The sequence below is a fragment of the Manis pentadactyla genome, chromosome 10, assembly GCF_030020395.1.
Source record: "Manis pentadactyla isolate mManPen7 chromosome 10, mManPen7.hap1, whole genome shotgun sequence".
NCBI classification, from domain to species: Eukaryota; Metazoa; Chordata; class Mammalia; order Pholidota; family Manidae; genus Manis; species Manis pentadactyla.
This window is the reverse complement of record NC_080028.1, coordinates 84,033,027-84,059,295: the sequence shown is the minus strand read 5'-3', so window position 1 is coordinate 84,059,295 and position 26,269 is coordinate 84,033,027. Positions and strand designations below refer to the sequence as shown.

General features: G+C 46.5%; 3 protein-coding genes across 9 annotated transcripts in view; all 3 read right to left on the bottom strand.

The window, feature by feature from the left end:
* Window positions 1-76: 76 nt before the first annotated feature.
* PHKG2 (phosphorylase kinase catalytic subunit gamma 2) lies at window positions 77-10,026 on the bottom strand. Its single transcript, XM_036927280.2, has 10 exons — window positions 9,861-10,026; window positions 9,423-9,535; window positions 4,688-4,863; window positions 4,373-4,427; window positions 3,271-3,336; window positions 3,021-3,184; window positions 1,200-1,290; window positions 954-1,107; window positions 756-881; window positions 77-652 (listed from the first exon to the last, which is right to left on the bottom strand). The coding sequence occupies exons 2-10, from the start codon at window positions 9,515-9,517 to the stop codon at window positions 359-361; spliced, it is 1,221 nt and encodes a 406-aa protein (XP_036783175.1). The 5' UTR covers window positions 9,518-9,535; window positions 9,861-10,026; the 3' UTR covers window positions 77-358.
* A 2,652-nt stretch (window positions 10,027-12,678) lies between these two features.
* Window positions 12,679-17,757, bottom strand: TMEM265 (transmembrane protein 265). The gene is made up of 3 exons (XM_036927286.2): window positions 17,251-17,757; window positions 16,091-16,261; window positions 12,679-14,828 (listed from the first exon to the last, which is right to left on the bottom strand). The coding sequence occupies exons 2-3, from the start codon at window positions 16,256-16,258 to the stop codon at window positions 14,667-14,669; spliced, it is 330 nt and encodes a 109-aa protein (XP_036783181.1). The 5' UTR covers window positions 16,259-16,261; window positions 17,251-17,757; the 3' UTR covers window positions 12,679-14,666.
* Window positions 17,758-17,819: 62 nt separating this feature from the next.
* SRCAP (Snf2 related CREBBP activator protein) overlaps window positions 17,820-26,269 on the bottom strand; it is a 28,904-nt gene continuing 20,454 nt past the window's right edge. For all 7 annotated transcript variants that reach the window (XM_036927268.2, XM_036927266.2, XM_057487150.1 and 4 more), the window contains 9 exons: window positions 25,345-25,610; window positions 25,008-25,210; window positions 23,312-23,481; window positions 22,970-23,166; window positions 22,757-22,871; window positions 22,440-22,559; window positions 21,227-21,421; window positions 20,990-21,073; window positions 17,820-20,880 (listed from right to left, as the gene is read on the bottom strand). In XM_036927268.2, the coding sequence (XP_036783163.2) occupies window positions 18,214-20,880; window positions 20,990-21,073; window positions 21,227-21,421; window positions 22,440-22,559; window positions 22,757-22,871; window positions 22,970-23,166; window positions 23,312-23,481; window positions 25,008-25,210; window positions 25,345-25,610 (4,017 nt within the window). In that variant the 3' untranslated portion in view covers window positions 17,820-18,213. The remainder of the gene's footprint in view (window positions 20,881-20,989; window positions 21,074-21,226; window positions 21,422-22,439; window positions 22,560-22,756; window positions 22,872-22,969; window positions 23,167-23,311; window positions 23,482-25,007; window positions 25,211-25,344; window positions 25,611-26,269) is intronic.

Here is a 26,269-nt window from a genome sequence, read left to right as displayed (position 1 = left end):
CCCTCCCTGCCCCCTCTCCTAAGCACCTTCTGGGCTTTCCTGAGAAAGCCAGACATCAGACATGGGGCACTGGCTCCCTGGTCCACAGCAGACTTTATTGCATAGGCAGCACAGGCAGCACTGACAAGGCCCGGCTTAGCATTCTGAGTGGCTCCCTTCCACCTCAGCTCTCAGCCCAAAGCCCTGACTGGTGAGGTTAGGTGTACAGGGCTGGTCTTTATGGTAGTATGATTGGTGGTGGGCCTGGCCAAGAATGGGGGGGTGGGAGGGGCCTGAGGCCAGAGCCCAGAGGGAATGGAATGATAAAGATTCTCCTCCTGGAGATTCCTGCCTTCTGGGATTCCCCAGGGCTGAGGTGCTAGCCCAGTACCACCATGGCATCATCTTCAGGGATAGTAGCTGAGTCCCCCTCCTCTTCAGGGCCCATGATGGGAAATAGCCCAGGGGGCTGGTGCTGGAAGAGGGCTGCTCGGTTCTGCTGCTCACCCTTCTTCACCCAGTGCCCATAGAGCCGGAAGGCACAGCTGTCAATGAGGCGCCGCACTGGCCGCAGTGTGTAAGGGTCCCTCAACAGTGCACTCTTGGTTAGTGGTCGTACACGGTGGGTGCTTAAGGCCACTCGTCCAGCAGCCAGCACTGTCCACACTGCCACCTGGGAAGGAGGGGCACAGTGTGAGCACCAGTAGAGCATCAATCACAGGACAAAAAGCATGGGACAGAAGAGCAGGCCCAGCCCCTGACACACTCAGGCTTACCCGGAACCGCTGGCGGGGTGTGAGGTTCCAGGATTGGCTTCCTTCACAGCGCTCAAAGAAGGGGTGCTGTAGGGCTTGCTCAGCTGTCAGGCGTTCCTCAGGATCCACCTGCAGCAGCCTTGAGATCTAGGGGAAACTCCAGAGCATGAGGGGCAGCTCTTGGGCCTCCCTCCTTACCTTCTCACTGCCCCAGCTCACCAGGTCTTTGACAGTATTTGAACAGTCATCCCACTCGGGTGAACTAAACTGGTACTGGCCCTCCATGATCATGCGTAACATCAGGATCTGGCGTCGGTGCCAGAATGGTGGTGAGCCAGCCAGGAGTGTGAACAAAATCACCCCACAGGCCCAGCTGGGGAAGAGACCAGAGTCAGACAGGACTAGGTAATAGGGAAACATGTTAAAGGACAGTACACAAAGGGAAGGGGGAGACCAGAAACTCACAGGTCGACCTCCTTGCCATAGCCTGTGTGGGTTTCATCCATAGAGCACTTAAGGATCTCCGGTGCCAGATACCCAGGGGTCCCACACAAGTCTGGGGAGAGAGGGCTGAGATTGATGGGATGCTACCAGCCCCCTCATGGCCCTTAACCCCTGCTGAACAACTCAAATACCTGCCAAGGCTCCTGGTGGCCTTGTTGGGGAAACCTGACTTGGACTGACTTCAAGGTCCTACCTAACCATATCATTTGCCTTCTCCAAACATTCAGCCAAGCCAACCTACCCACTCCTCACACAACTTGTTACCAGGTTTTAATATACCTAACACACAGAAAACAAAACTTAAGTCTTTTCTGCATTCCTTTCTGCCTAAATCTATTCCTCCTCTTGTCATCTTTTCTTTGGTTAGTAGAACCACCACTCAAACCAAAGCGAACAAGAGGGAATATGGGATTTCTTAAAGCACATGCTGGTTAAGTCCCTTGTTTAAATCCCTTCCCTGGCTCCCCATTATGGCCTCAGGATCTAGACTCATGCTGCACAGAACCCTCCATGACTTGATCCAAGCCTCAATTTTTAGCTGCTTCTACCACTTTCAGACATCAATTCTTCTATTTCAGCAATTTCCAAACTGTGTTCCATGGCATACTTCTAAGATAGGCCTAAATTTAAAAACGAATCTTTGAGGAAATTCATTCCTACACCAAGTATTTAAGAATGCCTACCATGTACCAAACACCATACTAGTGGTGAATTACATGGGCCCTTACCAAGCCCACTGTCTACCAGAAAGCAAATGACAAATAATAGAGTAAAAGGTGTGTCATGCAGGGAGAATACACAAAAACAAAATGCAGGGGATCTAGAATTACCAAAGCCAAGGGAAAGGATGGAGTGGGCAGAGGCAAAGATGAATCCAGAAGGGGGTAAAGTGTATGTGGAAGCCCAAAGGGAAACAAAGCACAGCATCTACAAGACAGATGTGTAAGCCCACAGGTTGGAGACATGAGCTCTGGAGTCAGACTATCCAAGTTCAAATCCCAGTTACCTGACCTTGGGCAAGTCACCTCACCTCTTTAAGCCCATCTATAAACTGGAGACACAAACACTATCTCTCTCAAAGAGTTGTTGAAAGAATCTAGAGAAATAAGCCATGTAAAGACTTAATCTGGTGCTTAACTCACAGTAAATGCCCAGTTTATGTCAGCTATCAGTACGTCCAGTGCAAAGCCATGAAGGGAGAGAAGGTGACACACTAAAGGCTCTGAGGAGCCCCACAGTTGAAACTTGTTTTCTAATTGCACTAGAAATATTTCTGTCACAACAAGTATGGACACTGGGTAAGCCCAAGTCCCAGGGCACCAGGTGAGAAGTGCTGCCTGGCCACATCAGGCTCCTTGGCATCTGAGCAGCACCCCATGGCCTTGTACCTCTGCCAGAACCCTAACATGCAGCTGAGCCCTGTCATCCCCTGTTCCCTCTTTTTCCTTCTGGGATGAGCCCAGCCTCCCAAGGCCCTGCTCCAGAGCCTCCTCCTTTGTGGGCCCCTCCACCTGAATTAGGTGCTCTTTCTCTGGCCTTCCCCAGCATGGCCCCTTGCACACTGTATGACACTATCTGCTCCCTTGTCCATCTCCATCCTCCACAGGTCAGGAAGCCCACTGAGTTGCATACCAGGCTTTGTACCCAGAGGGTACTTGGGAAGTGCTCACTGACTTCTCCCCTTTTCTTGGTATCTGGGACTCAACTGTCAGACCCAGCCAACAAGCCTCAGGCTGGGTCTCCTACCCTCCCAAGCCTCTTAAGGGAACCAGGTCCCCTCACCTCGAAGCTTCTTGCCAGGTTCCAAGTGGCAGGAGAACCCAAAATCTGAAAGTCGGATCTGCATATTGTCATCTAGGAGAATATTCTCAGGCTTCAGGTCTCGATGCACAATGTTGTTGGCATGAAGAAAGCTCACTGCTTCCAGTAGAGACCTCATGATGGACCTGGGGGAGGTGCAGTCTCCTCCTCTGCTGCTCCCTGCCCTGCCCCACTCCCTGCTCACCCCACGGCACACAGGCTCAGCCATTACCTGGTTTCCTTTTCTGAGAGGGCGACCTTCTCTGTGAGATAGTCAAACAGCTCTCCCTTCCGCATCCTAAGGGATAGGAGGGGTTGGGAGGGAGGTGTACCTCACAGGGGGGCTGATAAGATAAGCCAGTGCCCATACTTTGAAAGAAGCCCAGTTAAAGAGATTCCTCTGTGGATAAACTGAAGGATCTCGAGAGAGTCCTCCAAAACTGAATTGGATGCCAGGGACAATTTGACTCAGTGGGTTGGCAGTTGAAATATCTATACTATTTTATCAAGAATCAGTGCCTCCTTGTGAAAGTAGTTTATAGGAGGAGATCCCTGTTAACTAAGAATAACCACACTCAAAAAGTCCTTTTAAAGTTAATCTATTTAGACCATGGACCAAAATTTCAGTTAACAGTGGCTAAAAATGGACTTTATTTTTAATTTTGCTTATTTTATCTTGTCTTTAACAATTGAGGTTAACTCCATCAATCCTTGAAGTGAAGAACACATCAGGCTTTGTTTTGGGGAGTAGCACTGTTCTGCAAAGTTGCACAGAGGAACAGATACTTCCTACCTCCCCTCTGACTTCTGCAGAGGGTTGTTTCTCTATGAAGACTCTGCATTTTTTCCAAGGGCCTCTCTTAAAAATCTGGTATTCAAATCATTCTCTTTTGAAGTACCTTTGCAACTGGTTTGCATTATATTGTACAATCTCTGACATTCAGAGTCAGACCAGAAAAAGAACTGCTGGGCAGAGACAGACACCAGTGTAGGGTGTTAAACAGTGAGATACTGGTGAGCAAGAATCTGTTTATAAGTGGTCACCTTACAGACACTCTCCTCTTAAAACAGCCTTTTCTTCCCTGCTAACCTTATAACCATGGGTGACTGAGACAGTGACCCATTGTATTTGGCTGGTCATGATTACTCTTGAAGAACTTGCCTCAATCAGGGCACTTAGGAAGATGGGCCAGAGCCACAGGTAGGGCAGGCAGGGCCTAGCTAGAGTAGAGGAAGGTGTGAGCAGAGTGATCTACAGCCCACTGTGCTCTAAGGCTGGGCCATGCATGTTGGTGAGGAGGAGGGTTCTCACATCAGGGCAGGGAGATACTCACAGGTCAAACACCAGGAACATGAAGCTAGAAGACTCGTAGGAATCGATGAGAGTGACTGGGGAAAGAGGCAGAAAGGAAGAGACAGAGCTGGAAAGGAGCGGATGCATGTTAAAGGGGCTTTCCACCCTGAGGCAGCAGTGGGCTCTTCCTGGGAAGGAAGTAGAACCACAGGGCACAGTAGGGACCCACTTTGAGGGGGAGTAGAGCCAGGAGGAAGGGAACAGAGGCGTGGAGGCAGTGTTGGGGAAAGTGGGCTGTGGGCAGGGCTAGCAGGAGGTGGCTATCAGCTAACAGTAGCAGGGAATGCAGCCTCACTGATGTGGGGGTGGCCGGCGACTTGGCGAAGGATGTGAATCTCTCGGTGTGTAGCTTCTCGCACCTCCTCCAGCTGCTCAGGACTCAGTCGCTCAGCTGTCACCTCCATAATCTTCACTGCAAACTCATGCCCAGTAGCTCGATGAACACAACGGCGGACCACAGAGCTCACTCCTCTGCCAGAGTCAGACAACACCCAAGTCATGGAATCCTGCTCTCCCATCTCCACAGAGTGGAGCCTCAGCATCTGGATACCCACACACCAGATGCTGAAGACCCATCCAGACAACAATGCAACCAGGGTGGAGCTTACCCTGGCCTCATGCAGCTTCACTATAGCCTCAGCAAGCAACCTAGGTACCCACAAGGTGCAATATGAAGCTCAAAGGCAAGGCAGGGGGGTCCTGGATTCAAATCCAGTCTGCAACACCCTCCATGGGTAAATCTTTTCCACACTGAGCCCCAAAATCTGCCCCTTGCCCTGGGATCCTCCAAGGAGAAAGTGGGAAAAAATTATGTAAGGCTCCCTCCAAAATATACTCACACTTCCCTGATAACCCCACCAAATCCCAGAGTTCCTCTATATAACCCAAGTGTCAGAGGCTCCAAACAAGTATTGGGCCACTGACTGGAAGACCAAATTGAGAATTAGGAGACCTTAGTTTAGGCTCCAGATTTGCCACTGATTAATCTCCAAGTGACCCACGGACATGAAGTGTCTGGGCTTGCACTTTGCCAGCTCTGAAACATGGCTAACGATACCGTCGAGGGATGTCAAAAGGTTTTAATGAGGTAGAGACAGGGAAGCCCATTTGGCATTGTAAAGAGAAAGTCATAGACGGGGATTCCCTTGCTTAGATTCTGTCACTGACTCCATATGACCCTACAAGTACCTTAGGTTAAGGTGCAAATCTCTCCAGGACCAGATCTCACATATTTTGTATGCTAGTTCTCTGACTGCCTTCACACAACTTTACAGCTATGCTCTCGTGGCCTCCTTTCCTTACATCAACTCCTTTTGCTTGGAATAACTCACCCACATCTGTGGCTCAGTCAAGAGATGCAAACTATCGACCTTCCAGCCATACAGCCCACAGATGTGTTCTGTTTTAGTCAGTGCACTATTCTTTACAAATCTGAACTCACATATCTTAGAGGGGACAAGAACTCTCCAGCTGCCACTGTGCTCACCATTTACTACCATCTTACTCTTGGCCACTTCACAGTTTTGATTTCATGCCCGATCACTAAGGGCATCTGATTTGTGGCTCCTTGTCTAATTTTTAATCATCTTTTAACAAACCTCTGAGAATCTGCTGAAAGCTGGAGACCTCTGGCCCATACAACCATTTTACAATTTCTGGGGGTTCAAAGACCCTCCAAGCCATCCAGCTAAGAATCCCTGCTTTAAGACCTAATGTAAATGACCCCTCCACCAATTCTTTGTGTCTTCCCCAGGAGGAAGGGGCCATTCCCTTCTCTGGCATCCCATAGCACCTTACCTGTAAAAGCATTCACTCTTCATTAAGCCTTCCTACTGTGTACCATGACTATCTACATGGGAAACCCAGGTCTTCAGATTCAAAGTCCAAGTTCTACTGATACACCCTAGTACCTTGTTCTCTGACCACCCCTTAAATGTTAAGGCTTCCTCAGAATCCCATCTTTGGCCCTGTTCTCTGGCTATGTACACTCTCCCTCAGTAATCTTACCCACCAACATGACTTCAACCATCATGCCCAGTAGTCTCCCTTAGGTGTCAGGCTAACATGTCTCACTGAAGATTATTCCTGAGGATCCTAGAAAGATCTCACTTTCATTATGAGCACTGAACACCTGATCTTTTGAAACTAGCTTCTCAATCCATATTCCTTGGCTCAATTAATGGCAATACCATTCCATTGGAATCATAAACTAGAAATAGAAATCTTGGTACAATTTTTGGCTTCTCCCTCTCCTTCACAATCCACCACAACCAACCAGTCCAGTCCATTCTGCATACCTCTCAAATCTGTTTCCTAGTACTTCACCCCCACAACCACAACAGCCTCCTCACTGATCTCCCTGCTATCAATCTCAACCACACTACAACCCATCTGCCATAATGCTTCTAGAATCAGCGTCTTAAAACAGCCCCAATCATGTCATTTGCTGCTTAAACACTTCCCAGCTTAATTCTCTACTAAGTTCTAAGTGTTCTTCATTACTCAGCAGAGCCCTACAGTAATTGTTCTCTTTTTAAATGATAGACCTAATACTTTCAACCACCTAGTTAACTGTGGAATGCACTCAACATTTCTTTCCATACTGCCTTCCTATTACTTAAAAGATAATAATCAAATACCAATTCCTTCATCTGTCATTTGAGGCCTTCACCAAACAGTCTTAGTCTCTTTTCAGCCTCATCTCTGGCTAAGACCCTGCTATCCAATCTTTGTTTCAGTGACTTGGAACTTATCACCACGTTCCAGAATGCACAAAGCTCTTTTAAAGCCTCAGGCCTTTATACATGAAGAAACTAGTACTCTGGGAAAAGTAATTTAGTGAGCATGTACAGGTACTTTAAAGTGCAAGAGAAACAGAAAAGACGGAGGAGAGAGACAAGGGCTCATACCACCACAATGATGGGGGGATGGGATGAAAAGGACCCTACCCTCTGACTTGTCTTCTCCAAAAAGGCTCTTTCTGCACACCTTGGCAGTGGAACCACTGTTCTTGCCTAAGGACTCTTCCCAGCCTGTGAATCCTATCTTACCTAATCCTGAATCTCTGCAGCATCTCAGGACCTGTATTTCAGCTTTCCCAATACTCTCTCCCCTGGTAACCTCCATTCAGTCCCAAGGGAATTAAATACCAACTATGTGAAAATTACTCCTGCTAAAATGTCTCAAGCCTTGATTTCACTTCAGAATTCCTGACCCTAATAGCCTTTTTGACATCTCCAAGCAATATCCAAAAGGAGTCTGAACAGCTCTAATGGTCACACCCCTGCCTGCTTTCCTGGCCTCAGCAGCATTCATCATAGCAGACCATGCCAACCTTCCAGAAGCACATTCTTTTCTTTTTTGTTTTTCTTTTTAACTCACAGATGGCTTCTCCTTAAGTTTTCTTTGCTGGCTTCTCCTCCTCTAACCCCTAAATAGTAACATGCCCCAGGGCCTGAGCCTAGGCCCCTTTCACTTCTGTCACTATTTTCTAGTCAACTATATGCTGATGCCTCCCAAATTTATAGCTCTAGCTCAGCTCTCTCCCTTGAGTTCCAGACTCATATACTCACTTGACAGCTCCAGCTGGATATCTCAAACCTAACTTCCAAAACGGAACTCTTGACTTGCTCCCCCTAATCTAATCCTTTCCTTCATTTCAGTAAATGGTACTCAAGTGGTCAAATCTAAATCCTAGAAGTTATTTTTGTTCTCTCTCCTTTCCATCATGGTCCATATCCAATCCTTGAGGAAACTACATCAATCTCCTTTCAAACCATCACCTAACTCGATCTGTTCACTCCATCTCTACCATCACCAGTCTAAACCAACACCATCAATAGCTTCCTAATTGGTTTCTTCTTTTTTATTTTTCCTAATTGGTTTCTATGTTTCATTCTTGCTCCTCTCCTCTCCATTCTCTGCCTAAGAGCCCAAATGATCTTTTTAAAATGCAGTAATACACCTGTACTGAGTACTTACTATGTGCCAGAAAGTGTTCTAAGAGTATCTTATTAACTCTTTCCCTCCTCACAGAAGAGGGTAGGATCTATTTTTACTCACAATTTTATAATAGAGAAACTGAGGCACAGAAAGGTTAAGTTCCTAGCCCCCAAATCACAGCAATGTCAATCAGATCATGTTACTACCCTGCTTGAAACCATGAGTTTCACTAGAATAAAATTTAAGTTCCTTATCATGGCTTAAAGGCCCCATACAATCTACCTCTATTTACTTCTCCAACTTAATTTTCTCCTCCTTGTCCCCCTTACTACATTCTAGTCACTATGATTATCTACCTATTTTATGAATAAGCCCTTTCCTGCCTTGACACTTTACAATTGCTGTTCCCTCTGTCCTGAATATATCTTGATTCAGCTCTCTACTTGTTCATTCAGCTCCATTAATTACTCTCATTCCATCACCCTATTTCCTCCCAGCACTCACGTTGATCTTTATCTTGTTTTCCTGTTTATTATCTGTTTTACCACTAGAATATAAATTCCAGAACAGAAACCTTATGGGTCTTGTATCCCCAGTGCCTAGTACAGTGCACCCAGTACAATGTACATGCTTAGGAAACCTTTGATGAACAAATGTCATCTGCCACTGCCTCCACATGTGAGGCCTTCCTTCTATTCTCCGTATTCTTAACTCCTACTCATCCTTAAGACCCAAATATCATGGCTTCTAGGAAGCTGTGGTTTTCCGAGTCCCCATGGCACCTTTTATAAAACCTGATAGTTTTTTTAATGCTCCTGTGTCTCTTTCAGATACTTCCTCTGGTGTACCTCCAGGGCTTAAACATCTCTTCCGTGTTCAGCTTTGTGCCTGGCATACAGAGGTGCTTTAACTACGTCTGTTGAACACATAAATGAATGAATTTGTGAAAAAGTGGGGGTTGACCCAGAATAAGAATCTAGTCACCGAATGTTCCTCGGTTACCCGCTGACCCCTCCCTCAGACGCGACTGTGTATCTTGGCTAGGACCCGACCTCCCTGGACCTCCGTTTCCCTGGCTTACGCCTCACCTGCCAATAACGTCCTTGGGGTCGTACTTCTGGTAAAATTCCTTGGCAGCGGCCCAGTCAGGCAGCTCATCCTCTGGCCCCACGTCCAGCGTCATTCCGTAGGCGGTGGGGGCCTTTGTGGAGGAAACGGAGGGCAGTGAGGGCAGGGAGGCCCATGTGCTCTGAGAGGACGCACATCGTGGCTCCCGGAAGCGCAGCCCTTGCGTCTGGGGCGCCAGGATCCTGGGGGTTGGGGACGGGGTGGGGGAAGGATCGGGACTGGGGAGACCCCACGAAAAGGCCTAGGAGGCGGGAGGGGTGGCAGGACAGGGACAGGGACGGGGAGGTGAGGGGAAAAGGTACGGAGGAAGGGAAGGGGCACACTGGCAGCCGGCTGTTGCTGCGCAGGCGCACTTGGGCGGGTCCTGGGATGGGGCGCGGGGTCTCACGCAGGCTTACCCGCAGGGGCGGGAAAAGAAGCCAGGGTCAACACGAGGTCGCTAGGTTTCGGGGTTCGTCTGTACTCGTTCACCTTACGCCCAGGCGGGGCCGGCAAAAACATTAGGCCCCGCCCCCATCATGTCTGCCAATGACCAGCACCGCCCGAAAACGAAGGTTCAAAAACCCTTCCAATTGGTAATTGGTAGTCCAATAGGAATCCCAGAGTTTCGAGCCTGGCGCAGACGTTGGAGCTCATTTACCAAAGGCTGCGACGCTAGGGCAGAGCTTTGGATGCTGCCAATCAGCAATCGGCGTCTGCTTGGAGGCAGCAGAGGGTGGAGCTTGTTGACAGGTAGTGCTGAAGGCATGTATCAGGACCCGGAAGTTAGGTTTACAGAGACGCCTGACCTCTAGGTATCTGGTACGCGGGATTTGTCGCTCTGAACTTGGACATGGCGCCTTCAGACTCCTCACAGCATCCCTGTCTGAATTCGGCTTTTTAATGTTAGCAACTTAGTCCAAAGCCTTGAGAGGCAGACTCCAGCTCTTAAAATGCTTCGCACAGACATCCTGGACCCTAACTTGGTCAACTTGGTGCGGTCAGAAGAGGTTCTCTCGTCCTGTGGCTGCTCCGACTCTTCAGTTCCTCCAGTCTAATGCTCACCGTCTGGGGTTATATATTTCCTAATCTTCCACCACCCACTTCCAAAGGCCTTGAGAAGTATCACACTCGTTCCAAGCCTGCCAGGTTGTGCAATTCGGCCAGGAGCGACTTCACAAGCCTCAGTGCCCAGCTAAACCCGGCATTCTCTTGGTGAATGTTTTTATATGAATAAATATTTATTGTCTAAGCACTAAAGTAACAGCAATGACAAAGGAGAGTTCCTACTCTTGTGAAGGTATGGTCTGGTGAGAGGCACAGATGGAATTCATATAATCTTCTAACAAATGTCTTTAAAATGTCACATTTTGGGATTTCAACCATATAGGAGAAAAACGAATCCAAGTAACTTTTTAACAGAATCATTTGACTTTTATGCCATCAATCTAATGACAAAATAATTGCAAAGAAAAATTGAACTTAATAAACTTGTTTGGTAGTATAAATGGGCTAATTATGCTGAAATTGAGCAAGGGAACATATTGATGTTGGCTGTCAAGGTTCTTACTGTGGGAATACCGAATTTGCAATGGGGAAAGACAACCTTATGACTGATTGAAATTGGAGGTATTTTTAAAAATAGGTAAAATTAGGCTAGCTCCAACCTCTCGAAGGGCCTAGAAACAGTAACATCCCAGTAGAAGGAGCACAGCTAGTGTCTTGACACTGGTTTCAAAGTAACAGTACCCAATAAAAGGAACCAGTATTCCTTGGGAGACAACAGCTAGTTCTCAGGCTGGAGCAGAGGAAGTAAGATGAGCATGAAATAATTGGTGTCAGAAAGTAAATGAAGGAAGATGGGGACTTACCAGAAGGACACAAGAACTAGGTTGAAGGGGTTTCCACAAATCAAAAGCATAGATAAGAACAATGAGACTGAGAGGGCCATGAGGTGGCCTTCTGATGTGCTAGAAATGGTCTAATTAGCCTAGGTAGTAATTACACAGGTGTGTTCATATAAAAATATTCACCAAGCCGTGCACTTAAGATCTGCTTTGTATCTTTACTGTATGTAAATTGTACCTCAACAACACATTTTAAGGAAAATGACAGTAATGCATATAATGAACTAAAAAACGAGACCATACTAACACTGAAAATTGTAAATAAATGGAAAAAAAGACTTCATATAATGCCAACTAATAAATATAGGCAGAATAACAACACATAATTGAAGCCTCTTAATAACTGCCTTGGGCAAAATAGGCATTAAAATTATTGGTGAAAATTTGCTAGGGAACAGACTATATATACTGATTGCTTTTTAATTAAAATGGAAAAAAGTTATCCTTACTTTGCAGAAATCTGACAGACCCAACCTTAACTAAACTGTCAATGTTACCATCAACAGTAAGAGGGCAAATAATTGACATCATGTGCCCTTGATGTGACATACTGAGGACACAAAACTTCCATATTTCTGCCAAAAATGCATAACCTAAATCCATTCATAAGAACCCAAATTGAGGGATATTCTACAAACTGGCCTTGCCTCAAAAATGCCATGAAAGGCAAAAATAGAAAGGATGAGAATCTACTAAAAATTGAAGGAGACTAAGGATATGACAGCTAAATGCAGAGTATTCACACACTGAAACTAAAGCAGAAAATAAACTGGTATAAGGGATGTTATTGGAACAACTGCCAAATTTGAGTATATATTAGAATATTGTACTGATGTTAACTTCATGGAATTATATAATTGTACTCGTTACGTAAGAGAATATCCTTGTTCTTAGGAGACAGATTATGAACTATTTAGGGATGAAGGGCTTTCAACTTACCCTCAAATGGTTCAGCAATAATAGTATGTATATTTAGAAAAACATAGGAATACCTCATTTTATTGCTCACTTTATATTGTGCTCTGCAGATACTGTTTTTACAAATTGAAAAGTTTGTGGCAACCCTATGTTGTCTATTAGTGCCATTTTTCCAAGAGCATTTGCTCACTTCAAGTCTCTGTGTCACATTTTAGTATTTCTTGCAATATTTCAAACTTTTTCATTGTATTTCTTGTGGTGATCAGTGATTATGACTTGCTGAAAGCTCAGATGACGGTTAACATTTTTTAGCAGTAAAGTTTTTAACTGATGTATGTACATTGTTTTTTAGATACAGACTACAGTATGGTGTAAGCCTAACTTTTACATGTATGCACTGGAAAACCAAAAATTCATTTGATTCACTTGCTTTATTGCAATATTTGCTCTTTTACAGTGGTTGGGAACTGAACCTGCAATATCTCCAAAGTATGCCTGTGTAAAGCAAATAGGTGAAAGGTTAAAAATTATAAATAATAAGTCTAGGTGAAAAATACATGACTTAATTGTACTATATTACTCTTCTGCAGGTCTGAAATCTTTTCAAAATAAAGAGTTAAAAAATAGTGAGACCTCATTTAATCAGTTTGGGGGAATGGGATATTCTATTCTAGTAAACTTAAAGCCGATCAAATATTAGCTGTGAAAAAGTTTCTGTAAAAATTTCTCTAAAATGTTGTTTCCCCAGGCAACACCTCACACCAATAATATCAGAATCTCTTAAGGGTAAATCCCAGGCATAAATAATTTTTAAGGCTCCCCATTGGTTCCATTGTGAAGTCAAAGTTGAAAACCACTGCCCTATGTATGGCTTCTACCCATTGCTGTAAATTCTAACCCCTGGGACCAACTACAGATTGTCTTCATTTCTTCTTGGAGCACTTTGTAACACTGAAGACAACCACCATGTGCCTCTCCTTCCCCTTTAATCTTCTCTCTTCAGTGTGCAACATCCCTAATTCCTTTGGGCGCTCTGCTGGTCTCTGAGTGGTGATCAAATAACCCCCAAATTCCATTCTCAAGGCACGTGTACTCCAAGAGACATGTACAAGAAGGTCCATAGCAGCATGACCCATAATATTCCCAAACTGGAAATATCCCAGAAGTCCACTAACAGAAAATGGACAAATCGTAATATATTCCTATAATGGTATGCTATACAATAACAAAAACTACAGCTACTCCAAATAGTGATGACTCTCACAATGCTAAGAAGCCAGACATACAAAGAATATATATGATTCCACTTATACAATGTTTGAATGCAGGCAAAACTAAAATACATTGTTAGAAGTCAGACCAGTAGTTACCTGTGAAGGAAGGGTGGACTAGTGATTGGGAGGGGTATAAAGGAGGCTTTGGAGTGCTGGCAGAGCAATTTTTTGACTGAATATTGGCTTCCAGATGTTTGATTTGTGTTAAATTATTGAGCTGTGTGGTTTTTTTTTTTGGACATTTTCCTGTATTGTGATCTATCTCACAATTCACAAAAATCTTAGGCAAAAGGCCTAAGATAAAGGATATGAAAATTCATTAACCATGCAAATTTCCATATAAGAGTGGTGGCTGCTATTATCCAACCCTTTCACTCCTCTCTCAACCCTGAAACCAAACTGCTGGGTTCATTCTCAGCTCCACCACTTACTAGCTGTGTAGTGTTGGGTAATGTGTGCCTGTTTCCTCAACTATAATATGAAAACAATGATCCTACTATTGAGTGAATGTGAGGACTGAAGGAGTTAAAAAATAGGAAATATGAGAACACAGCCTGGAATACAATGAGCACTTAAGAAGTAAGTAGCTGCTGCTACTAGTTCTCCTCCCTTCCTCCAGGGTCTCTGTTGATGTGTAAGGGAGAAAAGCTGGGGTCTTTCCAAGAAGGAAACTTCCAGAAGGAAAAGGGGAGGACTTTCCTTCTCTTGGAACTCCTAGGAGGGGGAAATGCAGACTTCTGCTATCAGTCAGATGTCCAAGGGCCGAGGGAAAAGCAGGGGAAGAACAATTAGGAGTATTTCACCACTAAAGAAATGTTTTTATTACAAAACAAATTCTAACAAAATCAGGCCTGGTTTTTGACCCACCTCTGGGTAGAGGTCCCAGTATGGAAGAGGCTGGGCGGAAGAGGAGATAGATGGTAGGCACTGAAAGAAGAGAGCAGACTGATCTCCCCTCATTGGTCCTAGCTGCTGCCTCCTTATATAAAGGGCTAGAAGAGCTCTTCCAAAGTCCTTTGAAAGGGGAACTATCCTTCCAGGAAGGACAACTGCTGGCACTGGATCCTAGCAATACCGCATTGCAGGATCCAGGTCTTGGCTGACTCTAGGCAGAGGCCACCAAGAGTCATTCAGCCTGGGCGATGGCGTAGGAGAGCAGCCACAGAAGCATGGAACCCAGAATGAGGACAGCAAGCCAGACAGCAAAGCTGGCCAGGATGAACCTCCAGGCCTGGGCCCCCCAGTGCACTGCCTCCTCGGACCGGCCTGCCTTATGCCGCTCTTCCGCCTGTGGGGGCAGGTTTTTGGTTAGGTTCTTCCCCTGCTTCTGCCCCAAAGTGCCCATTGCCCCGCTCCAATCTTCCATTCTTGTTCCAGCTCACAACCTCACACCCAAACCTTTTACTTTCCTTTCTAATTTCTATTTCTCATGCCTTGTCTGTAAAGTAAGGCGGCCACTCTGCTCTACCTACGTTTCAGGGTGGCATTGTTAGCACAAAGGATCACATACAGGGAAGTACTTTTCAACTGTTTCATTCTCCATCCTTTTCTATTCATCCAAGATTCATTCAGTTTGGAATTCCTGGAGTTTTTCACTCATGTCTAGACAACACCCCATTCTCATTAGCCCAATGGGCCTCACCTTTTCATTAAGGATTCTTTTTATTGTTTTGCCCTAATGAAATCCAGAAATTTTTATGATGATAGGAATACAGTTTCTAATTGTTAAAATATAACTAGGGTTAAGAAAAATTGAGCAGGATGTTTATATTAGCCTGTGTGGCCTTTCAAAAGGTACATGTGCAGTTTCTGTTAGGTGTTTTGAAATGGTGAAGCCCTGTCAAAAACTCCATAGCTTCATTACAAACTCCTTCAAATGGTTCTAATCACTGCACAGCTACCTCAAGTCTTGCCCCTTCCAATTCACCCTCCATGTAGGCCTTGAGAGCATATCTTACTGAAAACAAATCTGACCACATCACTCTCCCCTGCACAACACCCTGAATAGCTCCCCAGTACTTTCAATGTAGTTGTAACTCCAAAACACAACACTGGAAGCCCTTGGATATGGGAGCCCTCTGACCTCCTCCCTCACTATTTCTCCCTGGTCTCATCATGCTGAATTGATAATAATCCAGGTCTTTGTACATACTGTTCCCCTTACCTGGAATGCCCTTTCACTCTTATTCACTCATCCTTTAAGGTTACTCTCCTGTCACTTCCCCTAGGATGCCTTTCCTCTCACCTACTCTACTATACACACATACCACACATATGTATCCTGTCTTAACTCCCAGAACATGCTGTGCTTCCCCTATCATAGTACTCATCAGCTGCATTCCATTCATAATTACCCATTTTCACAGCCATCATTTTCATTGACTGTGGGCCCTTTGACAGCAAGAACCATGTCTTATTGTTTCTGGTACTAGGCCCAGAGACGAGCTCTGACAGGTACTTAGTAACTGATTAATGTAAATAGATCAAATATATGAAACTACTGCCTTACTATACTCACCCCCATGCTCCCATAGGAATTGCATTCCTCACCTTGATGGCAAACACAAGTGCCAGGACTCCCAGGCAAGAGCAGCCACAGATAATGCTAGTAGCTGCCCAGCAGCGGAGGCGGAGCCAGCAGCAGTGAATGGGGGATGGAGAACAAGCAGCTTCCATGTTGCTCATCAAGCTCTCCACTGCCTTCTCCTCGTCCTCCATCACCTGTGGGCGATAGTCAAGGTACTTGTAAGCCCAACAACTGAGCCCTTGGTCTGTCTTGCTCAGACTCCACCCCTCTGTGATCATATCCTCTTGGCCTAGTCCCTAAGGAATGCTGCCTTACTGGGGAGTTCCTCTAGTGACTCATAGAGCAAGAGAGGGTACATGTGGCTGGAATCCTTTTTCTCAGCCTAAGATTCTGAATCTTTACAGGCAAGCCAGTGTGAACACAGCATTATCTGCATTACTTGTTGTTTTGACAAGTGGGGAAAAGCAAAATGACAGGTGACCATTGAAGCAGGAGAGAAACAACAAATCTCAGACGCTAAGAATCTGAGATTATCCAAATTAATGATGTTAACTGTATTTCAAAGGGCCCTAAAATTCCCTTAAGTTCCTCAGAAGTTGCCCAATTGGGTCAGAGAATGGCACCCTAGATCCTGGACCCTTCAAGCAAAACAGTCATTTCATGTGAAAAGTTCTGGAATGTGGTAAAGAAAGGAAAAAGTACCCACCCACCGAGCTCTTCATGGTGGGAGAAACATCAGCAAAACCTTAGCTCCCCCAACTGGGGCCTCCTTTACTATGCTCTCTGCCACCTCCTCTCCATTTTAACTCAAGCCACACAGTTCGTTAACACTCTGAGTCTAAATGACCTCATAACCCAAACAGAAAGCTGCATAATGATGCCCTACTTAATCATTTGTCATCTCCCTATTTCCCAAGTCCACTGAGCTCTGGCACCCTCATTTCCAACCATTCCCCTACATCCTAGACAAAATGGAACCATTTGCAGTTCTTTGAGTAGCAGTAACCAAGGATAGAAAGGATGAAAGAGGCAGGGTAAGCAGAGAGCAAAGAATGGTAATGTGCTATAAAGCTGCAGGTGAGTGGGCATGAGAAATCAGATGAGGTAAACACAGTCATCAGACAACACAGGGTTCCACCGAGTTGAGATCAGAGAAAAGGAAAAAACAAACAAGGGCTCTTACCTGGCTATAGGCCTTGAGGAACTTTGAGTTTCAGCTTCTGCCTCAGGTTTGATTTGGCTTGGGTGGAGATGGAGCTGACTCAGGGCTCCAAGCCAAGCCCAGCGGTGTGGTTGGGTGGCCCGCCACCACCTTTAAAGCCCCAGGAGCTTGTAAAGGGGTGTGACTGCCTCAAACCAGTTTGGCTAGAGGAAATCAAGGACAAAAGATGGAACTAGAGGTAGGATGCCTGCCTTCTGGAAAAGGAATGAAAGCACCTAACAGGGATAAAAGCAGGTAAAAGTCTGAGGCATCAGAGAGCTCTGGGATAAAGTCCAGAACCAAGGAAATGGAAGGAGGGACAAACTATGAGTTGGAATGACAAACTGAAACTTTAGGGAAAGGAACCTTTCATCAGATTGACCAATTTCCCCTAGTCTTGGGTGCTGGGTGATTTTTCTGCCTCAAAGATGTCATTCTGGGTTGATGATCAGACTAGGGTTTGGCAAGAGCAAGAGAGAGAAAAACAATGCCCAAGTTCCCACCCAGCCCTCCACCAGACCAGAAAATCAGAAGCCTCCTTACGCGGATGCTCATACAGAAACTAAGTTTATTATTTTTTTCTTCTTAAAAAAAAAAGAAAAAAAAAAAACCTCATTGTAGAGAGCCCCTCCCCCTTTCCCTAATGGTGGGGGACTGTGAAGACAGCTGGGGAATCAAGTACAAGGGGGTGGGGAAAGAGACTATCTTGCCACCCTTAACACTGCCCAGCCATGTGGGGTGGAAGGGAAGGGGATAAGTGAAGAGCCCCATTTCCATGATAACCAGTTGCCTACCCCCTACTTTGGTGGAAAGAAGGGAGAAGGCCCCTCTGTCTCCCTGGAGGCTTTCCCCCTCAAAAGACTTCAAGTAGTGGTTAACAGAGTCAGGCCTGGTCATAGAGGAAGAGGGGCCATGGTGGAAAGCCTAGGTGGAAGGGCAGCCCTCTCACGTCTTGGCCTTGCGGCCTCTGTGACTAATGGTAGGGCCAGCCAGGTGGGGAGGGGCACTGCTGCGCAAGATGCGCTGGTCCCCTTGTTTGGTGGCCCCAGCAAGCCGGCGGGGGCCAGGCCGGCAACGTGGGGTCCCATCCCCTTCCTCCTCTTCTGAGGCCTCAGCTTCAGACTCATCTACTGAACCCTCAGGTCCCAGGGGACTTGGAGGCTGTAAGCGGCTCCGTTTTGCCAGCCCAGGACCCCCACCGACTGGAGCCCCTGGCCGTTTGCGAGGCACCTTCTCAGTCTCTAGTGGGGGAACTAGAGACCCTGGACGCAGCCGGGTTGAACGCAGTTTTGGAGCTAATGATGCCACAGGTGGTGTCAATTCTATCCCGCCTGGCCCACTATCTGCTAAATCCAGGTCATCCTGAATTACAGCCACTACCATGGACCCTTCACTCTTCCGTCCCCGTATTCCCTCCGCTTCAAGCCGCAAGCGGGCCAGGCGAGTGAGGGGGCGGCTTCCATCCTCATCAGAGGAGCTACCTTCACTCTCCCCCTGACCCTGGGGTTGCCGCCGCCTCCCCAATCCACAACTCTCAAGGACAGAAGAGCTGTCACGGTCCAAACTTGGGATCTGGCTGGGCCGAGGTGATGGTGGATTCTTGGGAGGCCGGCCCCTCTTCCGCTTGGGTGGGGATGTTGAAATGGTTAGAGTGGTGACAGTGTTGGTGACAGTAGCGGTGGGACAGGCTAGGAGTGGTGGGAGTGGTGGCAGGGGTGGTGGTAGCTGGAGTGGCTGTGTCCGGCTCTCTAAGCTGCCATCCCCTGGAGAGGAAATGGTCCCAGGAATGGGTAAATCTCGTGCCTTAGGGGGCCGCCCACGCCTTCTTTTCTCCACAGGTGATAGAACGATGGGCTCTGGTCTATGAATTGGCTGAGGTCCAAGAGGCTGTGGCCCAGGAATTAGCTGGGCTCCCAGGACAGGCTCTGCAACAATAAGGGTCTCAGTCCCAAGGACTGGGTCAGCCCCATTGGTTTTTCCCTTAAAGATGGATGAAGGTGCCTCATCCACCCCTCGCCCAGCATCTGCTGGAGACCTGTTCTTCTTGGGGGGCCTCCCCCTCCGACGTTTCACAGCTGGAGGTGTGATGGCAAGCAGTGCCCCTTCTCCATTCTCTGGGCTGCCCCCACCGGTCACCCCCAGCTCAATGTGACGGCGAGCTATGAAGGGCTGCTGGGTTGGAGTGGGCAGTGTGGATGGGGGTGCAGCTTCACAGGGCCCACTGGTGGGAGGTGAGGATTCCAGCCCCAACATGTTGTGGGTAGATGGGCTTCCTGGGCTGGCACCAGTCTCAGAGAACTCAGGCACTAGGCTGCTGGTAGCTCCCCGCTGCTGTCGCCGTCGCCTCACCAGTTCCTTTTCCTCTACCACAGTCACTAGCCGTCCTGGCAGCTTGCGAAGCACTTTGGGGCCTGGAGGCTGCCCTGACCGACAAGCTCCCTGACCCCTAATTTCTACATCGGCGCTGGTGCGACGCCTAGGGGGTCGGGCAGATGAAGGACCCTCAGGTGAGGAGGTGGCTGAGCATGAGGTTGATGGGGCTACGACTTCAGCTGAAACAAGTTCCTGCAGCTTCTCAGGGCTGGAGGTTGGGGTCTGGGCCTCCACCAGCTCTTCTGAGTTCCTGTCAGCCTCCAACGGCTCCTGAAGAAGCTCATCAGATGCTGCTGAAGGTGGGAGCTCCAGCCCATTGCTCTCACTCAGACACATGGGCACGTCACCATCAGGCAGCACTGTGAGGACGGTGCCCTCAGCAGGCTCTGGCACCTCCTGCTCTTGACCGTTGGGGATGCTGTCATCCTCCAGAGTTGGGCTAGGTGCAGAAGAGGTGAGAGAAATGTTCTTCTCTGACACAGGCAGGATCTCAACAGCAAGTGGCAAGAGATCCTGAGGGGGCACAAGAGTAAGTGGGGAAGTCTCGGAATTGGCCATATCATCCAGCTCCAGGGAGTCAGCAGATGCCAATGCCTGTGCACACAGTTCTGCCTCATGCCCCAAGCCCAAAGGGAGGTTGGTGACTGGAGGGGAGATGGGCAAAGAAGGTAGACTAAGCAGAAGAGGGGAGGAAGGAGTTAAGAGAGAAGTTTGGCCTGGAGGTAGGGTATGAGCTGGTGGAGGGGTACAGGCAGGAGGAGGGGTGCAGGCAGAAGAACAAGAGGGAGGAATCTGTGAGGGAGGAAGTGGAGAAGGCAAGATATGGACAGGAAACATGGTTATTGGATTTGGGGCTGAAAAGGGGGTTGGTGTGGGGATTGGGGCAGGAATTATAGGAGCTAAAGCTGGAGGGGGTCGAGGCTTAGGTGCTGGCCGGGTAACTCGCTCCCTGGAAGGGCTGCAGCGGGGGTGTGTGGAGGTACTGAGGGTATGATGGGTGGATATGACAGGAGTGTGGTTTGCCCCTTGGGTTTCAGCCCGGGCTCCACGAAGACGCTCACTGACGCGAGTCCCTGGCCTTTCAGGGGCCTTGGCCTTCTTACTGCGCCGGTGACTGCCTCCACCAGTCCCACAGGAAACCTCATTTCCAGCCCCTGGCCCCTCCTCTTCCTCTTGGGGTAGGCGGAACACCTCCTCCTTGGCTTGGTCCAGGTCCTTGCGGGCAGCTTCCACTTGCTCCTACCAATAGCAGAGCCCAAGGGGTGGTCAGAGGGAGACAAGCAGGGCTGGGAGTTAACAGAAAGCAAGCAGCTTCCCATTTCCATCTCCATCCCCTGGAAATACTCACTTCTGCCTGCTTGAGCTCCTCTCGGCTCACCTCCTCCAATGAGGCTTCCAGGAATTTCATGGCATAGCGCTCAATAGGGGTCAGCTGTGGGGAGGAGCAGTGGTGATGAACACAGGGACTTGGGGCCCAGGGCCCATCACCCTTGATTTTCACCAGGGAAGAAAGAAGGAGGGTCACAGAGTCTAGAGGAAGGAGTTGTGGAAGGTGAAGTTGAGAACCAGTGGGTCTGAAAATGACCTGTTCAACAAGGGCAGCAATTTCCTGCTCAGCCCGGGACATCTCCTCATCCTCAGCTCCAGTCCGACCAGCCTCCTCTCCCTCACCAGCAGGAAACCCATCATTCTCATTGAATTCTGCAAGCTCAGCCACCTGTTCAGCCTTGGCCTGGGTGGCTGCACGGATATCTTCTTCATCCTCTGCCCGACACAATGCCTACAAGGGTGTGAGGAAGAAAAACATGAAAATAGAACTCTACATCCTGTGATTTGATTATGGCAAAAATTTGAGGGCAAATTTACACCAAACCAAGTTTACAACAGAATTCAACTCTTTTTTGGGCCCCCAAAGTTATCAAAGCAACACAGCTGTCACAGTTATCAAAGCAACAAAGCAACACAAGATGGAATGGATTTGACCAGGACACCCACCAGAGACAAAATAATTGTTTCAGAGACCTCTAACTCTATTCCCTTTTTGTTTGAGTCAACCTTAGAGCTCTTTAAAATGGAAGTCCTGGAAAGTTTTGAATATAAAAAATCTGTAATTGTTTTCACTGAGATGCCTCCTGACAACAGACCAATCAACTACATTTGATCTTACGAAGGGCGCTTACACCAAAGTAACTGAGGGAAGTAGACTACACTGCGCTAAGCAGTAAGAGGAAGGCATTGGTAGGGAAAAACATATACCTGATACTCTACATCTATAGTTCCTAAATAACTGTCTACTTCTGAAAAATAAAACATCTAGACCACAATCCCTCAAAATCAGAATTTAGTGGATTTTGAGATAGGACGGACCCAGCAATTAAACCTTTCAAAAAGCTTTCCAAGTGATCCTATTATGCATCAATGTTTGGAAAGTAGTTTTACATTATGTACAAAAATCATTTCTTAGGTCCGCTATGCCATTTAGTTCTTAGCTCCTTCTCATTAGTTTTTCAGGAAAGTGGAAAGTGAGGCTCAGAAGATTAAACAGACTTGGCTTAACAAACACAATTATGAAGAAGCATTGATCTAATTCAACCTAGAACTAAGGACTACAAATCCTGTCTTTTTTCTGTAAAATCATGTGAACCAATATGCAACCTACTCATGGCTAACAAAGACCAACTGTAATCTGGGAAGTAGCAAGAACAGTTCTTCCACCACCAGACAAAGTCAACAGTCTATGAGACAACACACACTGTAACAACTAGCTCTACTCTACAGATTGCTCATTCTTTTCTTACCTGCTCCAGAATATGGGTCTGCTTGCTGGCCATAGTCTCCTCCTCCTCTTCCGGGGCAGAAGGTACAGATGAGCCAGATGGTTCCTCTAGGGGCATATCAAACAGCTCTCGGATGGTCTGCTTTGGAGAGAACAGAGGAAAAAGTGTCAGAGCCAATGAAATGCTGGTCCTAGGTCTACAGCTATAAGGCTCATAGCTCTTAAAAGTATCAGAAGCATTACTGAAGAGGCCAAAGCATTCTCTTTATAATAAGCAGGAGTAACTCCCACAGGCAGACTGCTTCTTTCTCTCTCACATAGGCTGTGAAATCTGAGTACCTGTTTAAAATAGGCTGTGGTGAAGTTGCCTCCCTCAATGGCCATGTCTCCCAACATTCTCTTCTGATTTGCTTTTTTTAGAATGTTCTCCTCCACTGTCCGTTCACTGATAAGCCTAGGGGGTGATGAAAACCATGTATGTATAAATAACCAAATACATCAATAATACCCTATCAGCAAAGGGGAAACAAATGAAGAGAGTCTAGGCAATACCTGTAAATGTGGACATCTCGTGTCTGGCCAATTCGGTGACAGCGATCCTGTGCCTGAGCATCCATGGTGGGATTCCAGTCGCTGTCATAAAAAACAACGGTGTCTGCTCCTGTCAAGTTCACACCTACACCCCCACTCCGAGTTGAAAGGATGAAGCAGAAAATGCGTTTGTCTGCATTGAATCGTTCCATCAAGGCCTAGAGGGAAAGGAAAAAGATAGTATTGGGAGACATATCTCAAAAAGAGACTCAAGATTTAGTGGGCCCCTCCTGGGACACCAGGCCTAGAAAAAGGAGACAGAAGCTAAGGTGAGCCTCTAAGGGATGCAGATGCCTGGGTTACCTGTCTCTGTTCAACTCTAGTAGAGCCATCCAGACGCAAATAGAGGTGGCCATGGTAGGTGAGAAACTGCTCCAATACATCCAGCATTCGGGTCATCTGGGTGAATATGAGCACCCGGTGGCCCTCCACCTTGAGCTGTCGCAACAGCACAGCCAATGTCTGCAACTTTCCTAAAGAGATATGAAGGAGTACAGGGAGCTAGAAGCTAGAATGGGAAGAATGTACAGCACTGAAGGCTGTAGATGAAAGATAATCAAAGCTTTGGGCCAGGGTTTTCAATTAACCTGAGAAATCAAAAATATTTTTTATATATTTACTTCCCTAGGTTCCCTTCTCCAGTCTCCTGTGTTATATCTAGCCTCTCTAACTAGGAGTAGGATAATACAGACCCTCAGGGGGGAAAAGGAATCCTGAGTGGTATATAAGCAGGAAACCTTAAAGTACTACCAGCTGAGTTATACCAACTGAAACCAAAACTGATTCATAGGATTTGTTGATGTTATGGCTTATAGACAGGGACTGAAGGTCACTGAGATCAGAACCACAAAGGTAGGATCTTGTGAATCTACCTAATTCAACCTCCCATAACGGTGAAATAATTTCTATAACATTTTGGATTAAGTCATTTTGAACACTTTTAACAAAGACTTCATCTACTCTGAATGACTTCAAATGTTATAAAATTATTTTACTAAAATATTTATTGAGCACATATTAATAAAAAAATCTACTAACTTTCTTATATTCTAAGACATTTAGGAAATCTCCTTAACATGTTACTATAGACATATCTGTGCAGGGTTGTAGCAGAAACTCCACTACTGTCCAACCATTCTTGGTTAACAGAACCTGATTAACACCATGAACACCTGGCAGAGATTCCTTGATTCCCAGGGAAGGCAAGCCTCAGTTCAACCCAAGAACATGAACCATAATTGGTCTAAATAAGCCATAGTTCCCCTTTTCAGTGACTAGGGATGGGCATGTGGCCCACTCTGAGCCAAGGAGCTGTGAAGCAGTCAACTGGTAAGAATTTCTTTCCAAGAAAAGAAGACTTGTCAAACCCTTTCTTCCTGCTTGGGGCCTTGGTGTCCTCCCTGAAGTTATGGCAGCCACCTTAAGACCATGAAGAAATAAGCATGAGAATAAAAAGATAAAAGCTAAGGATGGTAGGCAAAATACAAAGACCAGAAGGTCCTAAGTCCATGAATACACCACTATTCTCAGAATTTCTCATTAAGTAAACAATAAATGCCCCTGTGGTTTAAGCCACTGTTGGTTGGTTTTCTGTTATTTGAAGCCAAATGCATTACAACCAATAAATAGCCTTGCCTCTTCCCCAAACAAAATGTACTATTTACTGTGCCGTCTTGTACCACCACACACGTTTCCCCATTAATCTGAAAACTCTATGCTGTGCTATCTCATTTGCCACTGTGTCCCAAATTATCAGATATTCATAAAATAATCACTGAATGAGTTAGCACACATCTCAAGTTTCATCTGTCAATTAATGAATGCCAAGAACACAACATAAAGACTCTATTTCTCCATCTTGCCTGTAAGCATAATTTATAAAACTGTCTAATGTTTAATTAAATCCACAGAAACCTTATGTACAGCACTCTTGATATAAAACATTCTCGCTACCAAGACAGGAAGAGGTCAAGGGACACTCACTGTCAAGTGAACTCACCGCAGTCATACTGGATGAGCCTCAAGTCAGGGAACTGGGTGCGCATGTTACACACAATACGGTGCAAAGGACGAGCCCGGGGCCAGAGCTCACAGGCCAATTGCTCCTGGAAGGCTGCCTGACGTGGGGCCAACCAAGGAGGTGGGTGGCAGGCATGCAGGGAAGGGGAAGGTGCCTCCACAGGAGGCATGACAAAGATGAACCTGCAAAAGGAAGAAGTAGTATAAAAGATGGAACTTTGAAAGGCCCCAGAAGTTAGCACCTCCACCAGCCCTTACTACTACATCCACTCAGAGGCCCCAAGACCCACTTCCCATTAGCACTTAGCCCTGCCAACCTCTCAATGATTTCTGACAGCTGGTCTAGTCGTTGCTGGGGAAACAGTACAGCCTGGCAGGCAGCCTCAGTGTAAGTCCAAAAGGTGGGGTGGCTGGGGCCAGGAGAACGAGGACCAATGGGACTGCCAACAGGTTGGGGCAGGGTACAGAAATCCAGGACTTCAGTTCCATACACAGGTGCCAGGGCCCCATGAGCCTCACTAAGTTGGAAAATCCGTTCCAGGCGTTCAGACCGCTGTCGCTTTCGCTTTTCCTCCAGAGTGTCCTGGGGATCAGAGAAAAAAAAAAAAAAAGAAAGTCATTGGTGTCCTCAACAGAAAACCTGACAGCTCCTCCCAGAATTAAACATAACCTATGGAAACCGTAAGATTGAAAAATATACTATGCTTTCAGTAGTTTGCCAAGTTGTCAATAATGGAAGTTATTCCTTTCACAATGTTAAATGAATTAACTTCTCTGCAAGAGAAAATTAATCTTCCCTTGCATGCTACCAAAGCAGAATGCCTGAATATTCAAAATTAAGATCACATATCCAGGAAGTATATAGGAAAATACCCACAAATCATCCAGTCTATAAAACACATAACTCCAGAACATCCAAGTTAAATTTACCTTCTTGCAGAGGATCCAGAACAATCATGAAAAGCCTTCCTGAAATCACTGACCAGAACAGAGGGGCTAATCAAATCCACAGCTGGTTTCTGCCAAGGGACAGAATGGAATGGGCTGGGATTGGAATAGCTAACTAACCATCTAGGTATCAGCATCCTGAGAAACAGGGAGTGCCCTAGCAGACAGGAAATCATGACTTTGACCCAAACCTTTCCCATCTCTGTGCTTCCAGTTTCACAGGCAATAAAACCAAACTCTTTTTTGTAGCATTTATCACACTTGTAGTTTTACACTTATATGGTTCTCTGATTA

Coding starts and splice junctions, on each gene's coding strand:
- TMEM265 (XM_036927286.2), bottom strand. CDS start 16,258: ATGGAGGACGAGGAGAAGGCAGTGGAGAGCTTGATGAGCAACATGGAA. Junction 14,829..16,090: donor CACTTGTGTTTGCCATCAAG/GTGAGGAATGCA, acceptor CTGCCCCCACAG/GCGGAAGAGCGGCATAAGGC.
- PHKG2 (XM_036927280.2), bottom strand. CDS start 9,517: ATGACGCTGGACGTGGGGCCAGAGGATGAGCTGCCTGACTGGGCCGCT. Junction 4,428..4,687: donor CGCCGGCCACCCCCACATCA/GTGAGGCTGCAT, acceptor CTCTTTCCCCAG/TCACTCTCATCGATTCCTAC. Junction 653..755: donor CACCCCGCCAGCGGTTCCGG/GTAAGCCTGAGT, acceptor CCTCCTTCCCAG/GTGGCAGTGTGGACAGTGCT.